This window comes from Scyliorhinus torazame, chromosome 8 (genome assembly GCF_047496885.1).
Source record: "Scyliorhinus torazame isolate Kashiwa2021f chromosome 8, sScyTor2.1, whole genome shotgun sequence".
In the NCBI taxonomy this organism is placed as follows: domain Eukaryota; kingdom Metazoa; phylum Chordata; class Chondrichthyes; order Carcharhiniformes; family Scyliorhinidae; genus Scyliorhinus; species Scyliorhinus torazame.
In genome coordinates this window covers 210,799,910-210,815,402 of record NC_092714.1, presented here as the reverse complement: position 1 = coordinate 210,815,402, position 15,493 = coordinate 210,799,910, and the positions used below count along the sequence as shown (strand labels likewise).

Genomic DNA, 15,493 nt, shown 5'->3' with positions numbered 1-15,493 from the left:
GGGATTCTCTGCCCCCCCCACCACCCAGCTGGGTGTTTCTTGGTGATGTGGCATTTGCTGGTGGTGTGATTCTCTCTTCCCGCCGCTTGTCAATGGGATTTCCCATGAAGCCATCCCATTGCGCCAGGAAACCTGTGGGCGAGGTTGTGCTGTCAGTGGGAAAAGAGAACCCCCAACAGCTGGAAAATTCCAGCCTTTGTTATTGATTTGCACGTTGCGCATCCATTGCAAATTAATGGGAGACTGCAACTTGTTGAGCCTCCAGACAATAATCCTCTCCGCTGTCCCGCAACCCAACCATTAAAAACAAATAGAGCTGTTTATGTTGGATATTCTGAATCTGTAATGTTCGTTCATTATTCTTTAAATTAACTAGCACACAACGTTCAGAGGCCTGTGAAGTTTGAATCCTTTTATAGCTTTAAAAATACTTTATATGTAGCACCTTTCACAGCTCTTTACAGCCCATTTTACAAGGCGGCACAGTGGTCCAGGGTCCCAGGTTCAATTCCGGCCTCGGATGACTCTCTGTGTGGAGTTTGTACGTTCTCCCCGTGCCTGTGTGGGTTTCCTCCGGGTGCTCCTGTTTTCTCCCACAGTCCAAAGATGTGCAGGCTGGTGGATTGGCCGTGCTATAAATGCTCCTTAGTGTCTAAAAAATGGTTAGGTGGGGATAGGGTGGAGGCATGGACTTAAAGCGTGCTCTTTCCAAGGGCCGGTGCAGACTCGATGGGCCGAATGGTCTCCCTTCTGCACTGTAAATTCTATGAATTGAACACTTTTAAAGTGTAGTCATGTAGAAAAGTGTTCTGATTAAATATTTAATTTCTAATTAAGGATTTGGCCAATGATTATCTTCTATCGCTTCTCACTAGGAAAGGGACTAAATTTACAGATGCACTTCACTTAGAGGTGTGGAACGGAAATATGTTTTTAAAAATGTTTATTACCAGTTAGAGGTATGGAAAGGATCACAAAAGGAATTTCAATTGATATCAATTGAGCCCCCGCTCATCCTCCAAACTGCCTGGAATGGAAATTTTGAGACTGAAAAAATTCTACAAATGAAAATAACCATTTAAGTCACAGAACTCCTTCATGGCATAAATATTTTCAATAGAATGTCTGCCATTTTGATGGGTCTATAGATTCTTCATTTTATATTTAATTTGCTAAATTGAATATGTTTCCTACTTGTGTTTTTTCCTTAATTATCAATCAGTTGAAGTTTTCAACTCCAATCCTACTGACCTGAGAGTTCTATAAGGAGTCAGTAACTATGATTTTGGATAACACAATTGTTCTAGATTTTGCACTGTACTTCATCACACAGAATAGCAGCCTGGAGCAATTAATTTGTGTTGCTTTTACAGGGTCCTCTTCCACATACTTGTGGTCATTTCTGGGAAATGGTTTGGGAGCAGAAGTCTAGGGGCGTTGTCATGCTCAACAGAGTAATTGAAAAGGGATCAGTAAGTAAATGAATATAATTGCATTCATTGAATAAGCCTTTGCACAGAGAAGTTGTCAAGAATGGTATGAAACCATTAATTTAATTGAACGGTAATTGGGATTGTAGATGAAATTTCAAGCAGGAGTTTGTGACTACAGCAGTGTTTGAGCTTGTTAGAGAATGACATTTTACGTAAAGAAATTTACTAGTTTACCCGAGCATGTGCTAGTTTTAATGCACCATGATAATAGAACATAGTTGCATGCATCTATCTTGACTCTCACTCAACACAAGGTAATCTTGGGTAAAGCAAAGTTGCTTCAGAAATGCCTTGATGTGTAGTTTGTACAGAAATGAAGATGTATAGTTTTATTTGTAAATTACTCTTCTCTTCCGTGTCCATCCTCTTCCACCCCACCCATCAGTGTCACTCATACATCTGATTGCCAGAAGTTAAAATCACTGACCGCTATTGTTGTATATGTACTGCAACAGTGAGTATGAGGTCAAGTGAGTTGATAAAATTTTCCAATTTGGGGTAAGAGCAGGAAATGGCAGATAATCCTCGGTGTGCATTTAGAAAAGCAATGAGGAAGAGGACCCAAGTAGGAATATAACAAAGAATGTTCCACCTCCCCCACAAAAAGGCAGGCACACCTGGAACCCATACTTTTTTGGGTGAAATTATTAGTGTCAATAGTCCTTCAATGTATGAAGTTGTGCAGCCAGGCAGAACTGGATGGTAGTGAGTGGAGACTGATTGGGTGTCCATTCAAGACAAAAGCAAGGGCCCTCGAGCGGACTTGGATGGGTGCGGGAATGTAGAAGGATTGGATTTGCATTATAAAATGTTGATATTTAGGGCCAGTAAACTGGAAACCTAAAATCAACTGGCCAAAGGATTATTGAGATAGGTAGGATGAAAGAGGACAAGGGGAAAACAAATTGGCAAGATGAGAGGAAATCAGTTCTGTGGAGCAATAAAAGTTGACAAAATGGATCTACGTTTGTGAATCTTAAGTAGGTAGAAGACGACTCTGCAGTATTGGCAGGTGAGCAATTTGAGGCCAAGAAGCTGAGATCAATGGCTCATATGGGAAGTTATTACTTTCTTGCCACGGTGACTGCTGTCACCTCAACTGGAAATTTGTATCAACATTGTTAGCAATTCTGTCCTTTACCTAGAACAAACCAAGAACAAAGAAAAGTACAACACAGGAACAGGCCCTTCGGCCCTCCAAGCCCGCGCCGACCATGCTGCCTGACTAAACTACAATCTTCTACACTTCTTGGGTCCGTATCCCTCTATTCCCATCCTATTCATGTATTTGTCAAGATGCCCCTTAAATGTCACTATCGTCCCTGCTTCCACCACCTCCTCCGGTAGCGAGTTCCAGGCACCCACTACCCTCTGCGTAAAAAACTTGCCTCGTACATCTACTCTAAACCTTGCCCCTCTCACCTTAAACCTATGCCCCCTAGTAATTGATCCCTCTACCCTGGGGAAAAGCCTCTGACTATGCCCCTCATAATTTTGTAGACCTCTATCAGGTCGCCCCTCAACCTCCTTCGTTCCAGTGAGAACAAACCGAGTTTATTCAACCGCTCCTCATAGCTAATGCCCGCCATACCAGGCAACATACTGGTAAATCTCTCCTGTACCCTCTCTAAAGCCTCCACATCCTTCTGGTAGTGTGGCGACCAGAATTGAACACTATACTCCAACTGTGGCCTTACTAAGGTTCTATACAGCTGCAACATGACTTACCAATTCTTATACTCAATGCCCTGGCCAATGAAGGCAAGCATGCTGTATGCCTTCTTGACTACCTTCTCCACCTGTGTTGCCCCTTTCAGTGACCTGTGGACCTGTACACCTAGATCTCTCTGACTTTCTATACTCTTGAGGGTTCGACCATTCACTGTATATTCCCAACCTGCATTAGACCTTCCAAAATGCATTACCTCACATTTGTCCGGATTAAACTCCATCTGCCATCTCGCCTCCTAACTCTCCAAACAATCTAAATCCTGCTGTATCCTCTGACAGTCCTCATCGCTATCCGCAATTCCACCAACCTTTTGTGTCGTCTGCAAACTTACTGATCAGACCAGTTACATTTTCCTCCCAATCATTTATATACTACAAACAGCAAAGGTCCCAGCACTGATCCCTGTGGAACACCACTAGTCACAGCCCTCCAATTAGAAAAGCATCCTTCCATTACTACTCTCTGCCGTCTATGACCTAGCCAGTTCTGTATCCACCTTGCCAACTCACCCCTGATCCCGTGTGACTTCACCTTTTGTACTAGTCTACCATGAGGGACCTTGTCAAAAGCCTTACTGAAGTCCATATAGACAACATCCACTGCCCGACCTGCATCAATCATCTTTGTGACCTCCTCGAAAAACTCTATCAAGTTAGTGAGACACGACCTCCCCTTCACAAAACCATGCTGTCTCTCACTAATACGTCCATTTGCTTCCAAATTGGAGTAGATCCTGTCTCGAAGAATTCTCACCAGTAATTTCCCTACCACTGACGCAAGTCTCACCAGCCTGTAGTTCCCTGGATTATCCTTGCTACCCTTCTTAAACAGAGGAACAACATTGGCTATTCTCCAGTCCTCCGGGACATCACCTGAAGACAGTGAGGATCCAAAGATTTCTGTCAAGGCCTCAGCAATTTCCTCTCTAGCCTCCTTCAGTATTCTGGGGTAGATCCCATTAGGCCTTGGGGACTTATCTACCTTAATATTTTTCAAGACGCCCAACACCTCGTCTTTTTGGATCTCAATGTGACCCAGGCTATCTACACACCCTTCTCCAGACTCAACATCTACCAATTCCTTCTCTTTGGTGAATACTGATGCAAAGTATTCATTTAGTACCTCGCCCATTTCCTCTGGCTCCACACATAGATTCCCTTGCCTATCCTTCAGTGGGCTAACCCTTTCCCTGGCTACCCTCTTGCTTTTTATGTACGTGTAAAAAGCCTTGGGATTTTCCTTAACCCTATTTGCCAGTGACTTTTCGTGACCCCTTCTAGCCCTCCTGACTCCTTGCTTAAGTTCCTTCCTACTTTCCTTATATTCCACGCAGGCTTCGTCTGTTCCCAGCCTTTTAGCCCTGACAAATGCCTCCTTTTCCTTTTTGACGAGGCCTACAATATCTCTCGTTATCCAAGGTTCCCGAAAATTGCCGTATTTATCCTTCTTCCTCACAGGAACATGCCGGTCCTGAATTCCTTTCAACTGACACTTGAAAGCCTCCCACATGTCAGATGTTGATTTACCCTCAAACATCCACCCCCAATCTAGGTTCTTCAGTTCCTGCCTAATATTGTTATAATTAGCCTTCCCTCAATTTAGCACATTCACCCTAGGACCATTCTTATCCTTGTCCACCAGCACTTTAAAACTTACTGAATTGTGGTCACTGTTCCCGAAATGCTCCCCTACTGAAACTTCTACCACCTGGCCGGGCTCATTCCCCAATACCAGGTCCTCCCTTTCCCTAGTTGGACTGTCTACATATTGTTTTAAGAAGCCCTCCTGGATGCTCCTTACAAACTCTGCCCCGTCTAAGCCCCTTGCATTAAGTAAGTCCCAGTCAATATTCGGGAAGTTGAAGTCTCCCATCACCACAACCCTGTTGTTTTTACTCTTTTCTAAAATCTGTCTACCTATCTGCTCCTCTATCTCTCGCTGGCTGTTGGGAGGCCTGTAGTAAACCCCCAACATTGTGACTGCACCCTTCTTATTCCTGATCTCTACCCATATAGCCTCACTGCCCTCTGAGGTGTCCTCCCGTAGTACAGCTGTGATATCCTCCCTAACCAGTAGCGTAACTCCGCCACCCCTTTTACATCCCCCTCTATCCCGCCTGAAACATCTAAATCCTGGAACGTTTAGCTGCCAATCCTGCCCTTCCCTCAACCAGGTCTCTGTAATGGCAACAGCATCATAGTTCCAAGTACTAATCCAAGCTCTAAGTTCATCTGCCTTACCCGTAATACTTCTTGCATTAAAACATATGCACTTCAGGCCACCAGACCCGCTGTGTTCAGCAACTTCACCCTGTCTGCTCTGCCTCAGAGCCACACTGTCCCTATTCCCTCATTCTCCCTCAATGCTCTCACCTTCTGACCTATTGCTCCCGTGCCCACCCCCCTGCCATACTATCTTAAACCCTCATGTGTGACACTAGCAAACCTTGCAGCCAGGATATTTATGCCTCTCCAGTTTAGATGCAACCCGTCCCCCTTATATAGGTCACACCTGCCCCGGAAGAGCTCCCAGTGGTCCAGATAACGGAAACCCTCCCTCCTACACCAGCTGTTTAGCCACGTGTTTTGCTGCTCTGTCTTCCTATTTCTAGCCTCACTGGCACGTGGCACAGGGAGTAATCCCGAGATTACAACCCTAGAGGTCCTGTCTTTTAACTTTCTGCCTAGCTCCCTGAACTCCTGCTGCAGGACCTCATGCCCCTTCCTGCCTATGTCGTTAGTCCCAATATGTACAACGACCTCTGCCTGTTTGCCCTCCCCCTTCAGGATGCCCTCTATCCGTTTGGAGACATCCTGGACCCTGGCACCAGGGAGGCAACATACCATCCTGGAGTCTTTTTCCCATCCCCAGAAGCGCCTATCTGTGCCCCTGACTATAGAGTCCCCTATGACTATTGCTCTTCTGCGCTGTGACCCTTCTGAACATCAGAGCCAGCCGTGGTGCCACTGCTCTGGCTGCTGCTGGTTTCCCCTAATAGGCTATCCCCCCGACAGCATCCAAAGGAGTATACTTGTTCGAGAGGGGGACAACCACAGGGGATTCCTGCACTGACTGCCTGCCCTTTCTGCTGGTCACCCATTTCTCTGCCTGCACCTTGGGTGTGACCGCATTTATATAATTGCTATCTATGACACTTTCCGCCACCTGCATGCTCCTAAGTGCATCCAATTGCTGCTCCAACCTAACCATGCGGTCTGTGAGGAGCTCCAGTTGGGTGCACTTTCTGCAGATGAAGCCATCCGGGAAGCTCGAAGCCTCCCGGACCTGCCACATCTCTCAGTCAGAGCACTGCACCTCTCTAACTGACATTGTGTCAATTAATTAGTAAATTAAAGTTAAAATTTAAAAGAAAAAAAGTTACTGTTAACTATCTGTTTCCTAGCACTAGATTTCTACTATAAATGTGAAAGCTAAATACAGTACTCTCCGATCTCTGGGTTAGATAAGCCTCTAAATTATAATTAAGTAATTATGTTTAATTTGTTTACCAATGCTTAATTTTTTTAATTTAGTGTAGATTCCCAACCAGCCACTCGGGTCACAGCTTTTCGGTGATGTCACTTCAGTTTCCCCCCCCTCCCACAACACACAATTTGAAAAGGTAATAAATGTAAAAATGAGTAAAAATCACTTGCTTACCTTCTGAGGGTCTCCGATGCTCTCTGGTTCTCTCTTTGCAGATTAAAAGTTACAGGCCAGAAGAAAGAGAGAACAAAACAGTAGGGAAAAAGCACATTCCCCCACTCTGCACCGAATTACCTCACTGCACCAAATTACCAAGTTTCAAATTCCCACTCTGGATGTGTCTTACACACTCGGGCTGTGTCTCTTTGACCTGCGCAACGCTTACTGAGTGTGTTTTCTGTGTCTTTTATACAGACTTCAGGATGATTCACACTAAAACTTCAAAGAGAAGAATACAATGTGTACCTTTGTGCCCCTACATGTGGTTCATTTCTGATCCTTCCCTTCTTTATCTCAATTTCGGATCAAATGTCTATTATAAGCCCAGCAACCTCCACAGCAACTTAGACCACACTTCCAATAAGGACACTGTTCAATCTCTCAAATCCTATCTTCTGATCCTATGCCTCCTTCCTTACCATTATCGTCCCTTCCCTTCCTTGTTGTCTCTTGCCCCCCCCACCTGCCTCCCCCGAACCACAATAAGGTTCCCTTTGTCCTCACCGTCCACCTCACCAGCCTCCCAACAAATCATGTGCCATCTCCAACATGGTGCTATCATTAAGCACATCTTCTCCCCTGCAGGAAATTATTCCCTCAATGCACACTGGTCCATTCTCAACCCCAACCATAAACACAATTTTTCACTTCTGATCTTTTTGCAGTTAACATATGAATTTCAGGCCTCTTTTTTTAATATGAATTAATTGCAGAGAATTACTGTATATCAAAAGCAGAGCTGCTGAATGTCCTATACTAAAAATAATTGAGTAAGGAAAAATAGAGAGTATATCATTGAGGGACCTTTGCAGCTCACGTGTTGGGCGTTGGCATGAGTTATCAAATCTGGATCCGGTTACATTACTAAGGGAAGGTAAATTTTATAAGGTTGAGAGGTGAACTGCTGAAAGTGAACTGGTTGCAGTTACTGGAAGGGCAAAGCGTGTCATATCAGTTTGGGGGGTGGTGATCAAAAGTCACTGTGTATGCATGAATCACAAAGGAAAAAGATGGTTCTGCCAAATCTAGAGTGCCCTGGTTATCCATCAGCATGCAGGGTAAGATGAAGCAGAAAAAGAAAGCTTATAACGGTCATAAAAAGCTTAATACTGTCAAGCCTAGAAAAGTATTGGGGTGAAGTAAAAAAGGAAATTAGTAAAGCACCAGGTGGATACAAAAAATATTAGCAGGTAAAATCAAAGATAACCCGCAGATATTTTAACCGTAAATCTAACCGCAAAAGAATAGAGGTGTACATGGTAACTTGGGTGCTGATGCTGAAGATGGCAGCATCCTCAATGAGTACTTTGTCTCCTGCCTTCACTATTGTAGAGGGGTGATGTAGACATTTGAGTTAGAAGAGCAGTGTGAAATATTAGATATAATAAGCATAGTGAGAGAGTGAGCAAGTACAGGAAGGATTGGCAACCATGGAAGGTTGATAAATTATCACTGCTGATGGATTATATCCCAGGAAGCCAGGGAGCAAGTGCTGAGGGTGATTTTCCAATCCTCACTAGATATCGATGAGGAATTGGAGGTTTGTGAACATTGTACCATGATTAAAAAAGGGTGTGAGGGATACGCCAGAAATTTAGTTGGTAATGAAGATGGTATCACTGCTTAAAAATTCTAGTATAATTGCCATATTTTCTCTTGCTTCCCCATCCACAATCATGTAACTTTTTTTCTTCCTGGAGTCACTTAATCCTCTTAATTTTTTGTATGTGTCTGCAAATTTTAATATTCTCTTCATATCAAAGCACTCAGCCGTCTTGCTCTAAACCTGAATTTTAAAAATTCTTGCTGGTTAAGCCAGCATCTCTCTAATTGTCCTATAGAAGATCGTGGTGAACTGCCTTCTTGAACCACTGCAAGTCAGCCTTCTTGAACCATTCAAGTATGGTAAAGGTACACCCACAGTACTGTTAAGGACAGATTTCTAGGATTTTGCCTGTGACAGTGAAGGAATTGCAATGTAGTTCCAAGTCAATGTGGTGTGTTTGTGTGGCTTAGAGGAGAGCTTGCAGGTGGTGGTGTTCCAATGCGCCTGAAGCCCTTAGTCGTTTCTGTTTATTTCCTTTGTTCCCAATTCTTTTGTCATTTTATTATTTTGGCCCGTGGACCCAGAATCAGAAGATGCCTTTAAGCAGAAGACAAGGTTGAAGCAGCCTGCTTGTTATAAAATCATAGAATCCCTACAATGCAGGAGGAGGCCATTCGGCCCATCGAGTCTGCACCGACCCTACGAAAGAGCTCCCCGGGCCCACTCCATTGCCCTATCCCCGTAACCGCACCCAACCTTTGGGGACACCAGGGGGCGGGTTAGGATGGCCAATACGCCTATCCTGCACATGTTTGGACTGAGGAAACCGGAGAACATGCATGTGGAGAACGTGCAAACTCCACAGACAGTCGCCCAAGGTTGAAATCTAATCTGGGTCCCTGGTGCCGTGAGACAGCAATGCTCACCACTATGGCGCACACAGTGTCAGGACACTCTATTCCCAGGTTTTGTTTTTTGAGGAGAAGCCAGACTGCTCGGCACAAAGTGCATCTTAGGAACTAGATTTGGAGGGAATCCGATGGGTTGGCCAGAGACAAGTGTTCTGCCTGACAGACAGCGATTGGTTCCGACGTGATGCTTTCTGGGAGAACTGGGCAAAAGCATTTAGACTTTGGAAGTGAAAAGAACGTGCTTTCTCTCTCGTTTGCTGAAGTGAAAGAACTGCTTTCATATCATAGAATTTACAGTGCAGAAGGAGGCCATTCGGCCCATCGAGTCTGCACCGGCTCTTGGAAAGAGCACCCTACCCAAGGTCAACACCGCCACCCTATCCCCATAACCCAGTAACCCCACCCAACACGAAGGGCAATTTTGGACACTAAGGGCAATTTATCATGGCCAATCCACCTAACTTGCACATCTTTGGACTGTGGGAGGAAACCGGAGCACCCGGAGGAAACCCACGCACACACGGGGAGGATGTGCAGACTCCGCACAGACAGTGACCCAAGCTGGAATCGAACCTGGGACCCTGGAGCTGTGAAGCAATTGTGCTATCCACAAGGCGACCGTGCTGCCCTTTATTGTTATAAAAACAGTGAGTGTCTGTATAATACTGTATGTGAACTTGGAACGATACCAAGTCTGCAGAGAAGATCGACAACCTTGCGAGAGAAAACCATCTCAAGCTTAGAAGGAAGTAGTATCAAAACTGAAGTAGCTGAACTTCAGAAAAACATTAACTAAAAGTCATCCCAGTGAACCAAAGATCTTTTTTATGATTTTCTTTCCATTTCCCAGGTATGTGGGACAGTGGGGGGGGGAAGAGAGGAGGAGAGAGTGTGTGTGGGGGTTATTAGATCGCCAGTTACGTTTCCTGTTTGTTTTAATTCTAATATTGTACATAATAAAGTTTGCTTGTGTTAAATTTACAAACCTGATGCATGTAATTTATTGGGCTCAACCTAGGACTTCAGGTGTTTGAAATAAAATCTTATTTCTCCTGTGTTGTGACTTAAGTGGAGCTGAAATTGAGCATGCACTAGTCCAGGGTGTTGTGACATTTGTCCTTCTCGTGCTAGAGATTGCAGGTTTGGAAGGTGCTGTTCAAAAAGCCTTGATGAGTTCCTTGCAGTACATCATTTAGATGGTGCACGCTGGTGCCAGTGGTGGAGGGAGTGAATGTGTTGAATGGCATGCCACTCAAGTGGGCTGCTTTGTCCTAGACCATGTCAAGCTTGAGTGTTGTTGGAGCTGTGCTCATTCAGGCAAGTGGAGAGTATTGATGCCACACTTGGTCAAATGCTGCGTCGATATCAAGAGCAGTCACCTCCCCTCTTGAATTCTGCTCTTTTGTCCATGTTTGGAGATATTATAAAGCCTCCAAGTTAGTTGGTTAATTGTCGTCCTCCATTCACAACTGGGTGTGGTAGGACTGCAGAGCTTGGATCTGATCTCTTGCTTAGCTAGGTCTTGTCACATGCTGTTTTCACTCTTCGACATGCAAGTAGTCCTGTGTTGTAGCTTCACCAGATTAACACATTTTTAGGTAAGCCTGCTGCTGCCCCTGGCAAGGCCTCCTGCACTCTCTTTTTTGAACCAGGGTTCATCCCCGGTTTGAGTCCGGATATGCTGGGCTGTGAGATTACAAATTGTGGTTTTATACAATTCTGCCTCCAATGGCTCAGTGTCTCATGGGTGGATCTGTTAGAAATCTATCCCAATTAGCATGGTGGTAGTGCCACACAACACGATGGAGGCTGCATCCTCAATGTGAAGGTGAGACTTTTGACTGCAAAAGACTGTGCAGTGTTCACACTACCAATGCTGTCATTCAGATAAATCTGTGACTGGTAGATTGGCGAGGACGAGATAAATTGGGTTGCCCCCCCGTACCCCACCATGTCAGTTCCCTCTGTCTGCTGCAGACCTACTATGTCTTTTAGGACCCGGCCCCCTCTGTTATTATTGGTCCTACCCAGCCCTTCTTGGTGATGGAGAGTGAAGTCCCCCCGCCCAGAGTACGTTCTGCACCCTTGTCACCCTCTGTTCTTCTTCCAAGTGGTGATCAACATGAGTACTGATTCATTGGTTGAGGGGAGGCTAGGTGGTAATCAGGCTTCCTTGCCCTTGATTGACCTGATGGCAGGAGATTTCATTGGGTCAAGAATCTGTGTCCCTAATCTTTTTACACCAGTTTAACAACAACTTGCCGTAACCAAATCTGTCAATCCTCTGCCCCTCTATTGGATCTCCCCTCAGCATCTTTGTTCACCTTTTGTATGTTGTTGAACTGACTGCCTTTGGTTGCCAACACCCCAACCAGTAGAAATAGTTCTTCACTACTTGGGCTGCAAAGACTCTTTGTTTTGATCACCAGTGTCTAGCATTTTTTTTTTTACCAATAAACTCTGCCCGAATGAAAAGAGCACCACTTTCTATCAGTGCTCATTATAGTAAAATCGCTTGTTGCTAGTAACACTGTGAACAAAGAACAAAGAACAAAGAAATGTACAGCACAGGAACAGGCCCTTCGGCCCTCCAAGCCCGTGCCGACCATACTGCCCGACTAAACTACAATCTTCTACACTTCCTGGGTCCGTATCCTTCTATTCCCATCCTATTCATATATTTGTCAAGATGCCCCTTAAATGTCCCTATCGTCCCTGCCTCCACTACCTCCTCCGGTAGTGAGTTCCAGGCACCCACTACCCTCTGCGTAAAAAACTTGCCTCGTACATCTACTCTAAACTTTGCCCCTCTCACCTTAAACCTATGCCCCCTAGTAATTGACCCCTCTACCCTGGGGAAAAGCCTCTGACTATCCACTCTGTCTATGCCCCTCATAATTTTGTATACCTCTATCAGGTCGCCCCTCAACCTCCTTCGTTCCAGTGAGAACAAACCGAGTTTATTCAATCGCTCCTCATAGCTTATGCCCTCCATACCAGGCAACATTCTGGTAAATCTCTTCTGCACCCTCTCTAAAGCCTCCACATCCTTCTGGTAGTGTGGCGACCAGAATTGAACACTATACTCCAAGTGTGGCCTAACTGTGGTGCACCTTTTATCCCCCCCAGCCTCTCCCATGGGTTTGCCATCATTCCTAAAGTGGGATGCTAAAAATTAAATGCACCATTGTAACTTTAATCTTAACCAATGATTTGTATTGGGGCTTTTCACAGTAACTTTATTGAAGCCTACTTGTGACAATAAGCGATATGTATTCGGACATTGGTCAGATTTATGAATCCTGTTTTTTTGTAGCACTGCCAAATCATCCAGTACTCTTATTTCTGAATTTTATTGTGTATTTGAAACATTAAATATCTCTGCTCTTCACTTATCATTTCTGTTCTCTGCATTAAATAATTTTGTATCTCCCTAAATCTGTTAAATCATGTTGTCTTGTAGTCAGCTATTTTTTTGATTGCGAATTTTAATATTCTCCAGTCCAGAGCAATTGTACAAATGTAAAATGACCTAACATTGATCCCTTACTGGACCACATGGTTTGCATCAGTTTCCATTTTTAGTTTTTCAGACCAATTTGTAAACCAGTTCCCATGTTCTCGAATAATATGCAAATAGGGAGCCTCCTATGTATTACTGTCAAAACACTTATTGGTTATGCAACTGGACTTCCGGTTGCGGCGATGCGAAGCTAAGCCGCACATTTCGGCAGCTCCCGCTGGAACTGACTTTTGGGCTCTCCGGAGGAGCCCCAACGGAACTTTTTTGATCGAATCCCGTGTGGGAAGGTGAAGTAAGGTCCCCCTTCCATCGTGTATGGAGGGGACTAGAAGTGGAGGGACAAAAAAAGAAGCTTTGGAGCAGCGGCAGAAACGAGGGGGAGAAAACAAGATGGCAGAGGGCGGAGTTCGAGCAGCATGGGGGCCGGACCAGCAGGAGTTTCTCAGGCGCTGCGTGGAGGAACTTTAAAAGGAGGTGCTGGCGCCAATGCTATTGGCGATCGAGGGGCTGAAGGCGACCCAGAAGACCCAGGCGGTAGAGCTGCGAGAGGTGAAGGAAGGTGAGAACGAGGACGAGATCTTGGGCCTGGTGGTGAAGATGGAGGCGCACAAGGCGCTGCACAAGCGGTGGGCCGAGAGATTCAAAGTCCTGGAGAAGAGGTCGCGGAGGAAGAACCTCCGGATTCTGGGTCTCCCCGAAGGCGTGGAGGGGGCTGATGCTGGGGCGTATGTGAGCACGATGCTCCATTCGCTGATGGGTGCGGTGGCCTCTCCGAGCCCCCTGGAGATAGAAGGGGCTCACCGGGTCCTGGCGAGGAGACCCAAGGCTGGTGAGCCGCCAAGGGCGATAGTGGCGAGGTTCCATCGTTTCGCGGACAGAGAGAGTGTCCTGAGATGGGCCAAGAAGAGATGGGCCAAGAAGGAGCGGAGCAGTAGATGGGAGAATGCGGTGATCCGAGTTTATCAGGACTGGAGCGCGGAGGTGGCTTCAATCGGGCCAAGGCGGTGCTGCATAAAAAAGGGTGAGATTCGCAGTGCTGCAGCCAGCGCGACTGTGGGTCACGTACCAGGACCGACACCACTATTTAGAAACGCCAGAAGAGCCTTGGACCTTTATCCAAATGGAAAAATTGGACTCTAACTGAGGGGCTGAGGTAGTGGGGGAGATGTTGACTGTATACAGGCTTGTAAATATGGGTAAAGAATGTTTCACGGGTGGGACGATGGATGGGGATGGGGGAAGAGTTTTTGATGGGGGGACAGTGAGGAATGTGGGCGTCGGTGCTGGAGGGAGGTGAGACTCTGGGATGGGGGAATTAGGATAAGGCCGCAACAGGAGCTGCGCCATGGGGCGGGGCTGGCTTAGGAAAGCGCGGGCTTTTTCCTGTGCTGGGGAGGGAGGGAGGAGCGCAAGGATGAGGAGGGATTTCCACGAGGGGGGGGGGGAACGGGAAGGCGGGGGGGGGTGGGGTCAGCAGGAGTCAGCTGACTTACGGAAGTATTATGGGGGGAGCAAAAGAGCTAGATTTGGATCTAGCGAGGGGGGGAGGGGGGAACAATAGGGTTGCTGCTGCAATGGCCGAGGGGGAACTGAAAATGGAAGAGGTGGTCGGGGCGGGGGTTCCCCGTCTGGGGGACTGGAGGGTGCGGGCGACGCGGGCACGGGACTGGCCTAAAATAGGAGATGGCTAGGCGGCAGGGAGGGGGGGATCACGTGGCTGATCACGTGGAATGTGAGAGGCCTAAATGGGCCGGTTAAGAGGGCCTGAGTGTTCGCGCACTTAAAGGGAATGAAGGCAGACGGGGTCATGCTTCAGGAGACACATCTGAAGGTGGCAGATCAGGTCAGGTTAAGAAAGGGATGGGTAGGACACGTGTTCCATTCGGGGCTGAATGCGAAGAATAAAGGGGTGGCTATACTGGTGGGGAAGCGGGTGTCGTTTGAGGCCAAGAACATGGTGGTGGATAACGGAGGCCGGTACGTGATGGTGAGTGGTAGGTTGCAGGGGACGGTGGTGGTATTGGTAAATGTATACGCCCCGAACTGGGACGACGCTGGATTCATGAAACGTATGTTGGGGCGCATCCTGGACTTGGAGGTAGGAAGTTTGATAATGGGGGAGACTTCAAAACGGTGCTGGACCCAGCGCTGGATCGCTCCAGATCCAGGACTGGAAAGAGGCCGGCTGCGGCCAAGGTGCTCGGTGGGGTTTATGGACCAGATGGGGGGAGTAGACCCGTGGAGATTTGCCAGGCCTTTGGCCAGGGAATTTTCTTTTTTCTCCCATGTACATAAGACCTACTCCCGGATAGATTGTTTTGTTCTGGGCAGGGCATTGATGTCGAAAGTGGAGGGAACGAAGTATTCGGCCATAGCCGTCTCGGACCACGCCCCGCACTGGGTGGAATTAGAGCTGGGGGAGGAGAGGGACCAACGCCCGCTGTGGCGGCTGGATGTGGGACTGTTGGCAGACGAGGAAGTGTGTGGGAGGGTGCGGGGGGTGCATCGAAAGGTATCTGGGGGCCAACGACAACGGGGAGGTGCAGGTGGGAGTAGTATGGTCAGGGGAGAGTTAAGCTCCAT

At 46.7% G+C, this 15,493-nt stretch overlaps 1 protein-coding gene across 1 annotated transcript in view; it reads left to right on the top strand.

The window, feature by feature from the left end:
- LOC140428358 (tyrosine-protein phosphatase non-receptor type 1-like) overlaps window positions 1–15,493 on the top strand; it is a 126,350-nt gene that overhangs the window by 91,123 nt on the left and 19,734 nt on the right. Inside the window, exon 4 of the mRNA XM_072514740.1 lies at window positions 1,374–1,472. Coding sequence (XP_072370841.1) covers window positions 1,374–1,472 — 99 coding nt within the window. The remainder of the gene's footprint in view (window positions 1–1,373; window positions 1,473–15,493) is intronic.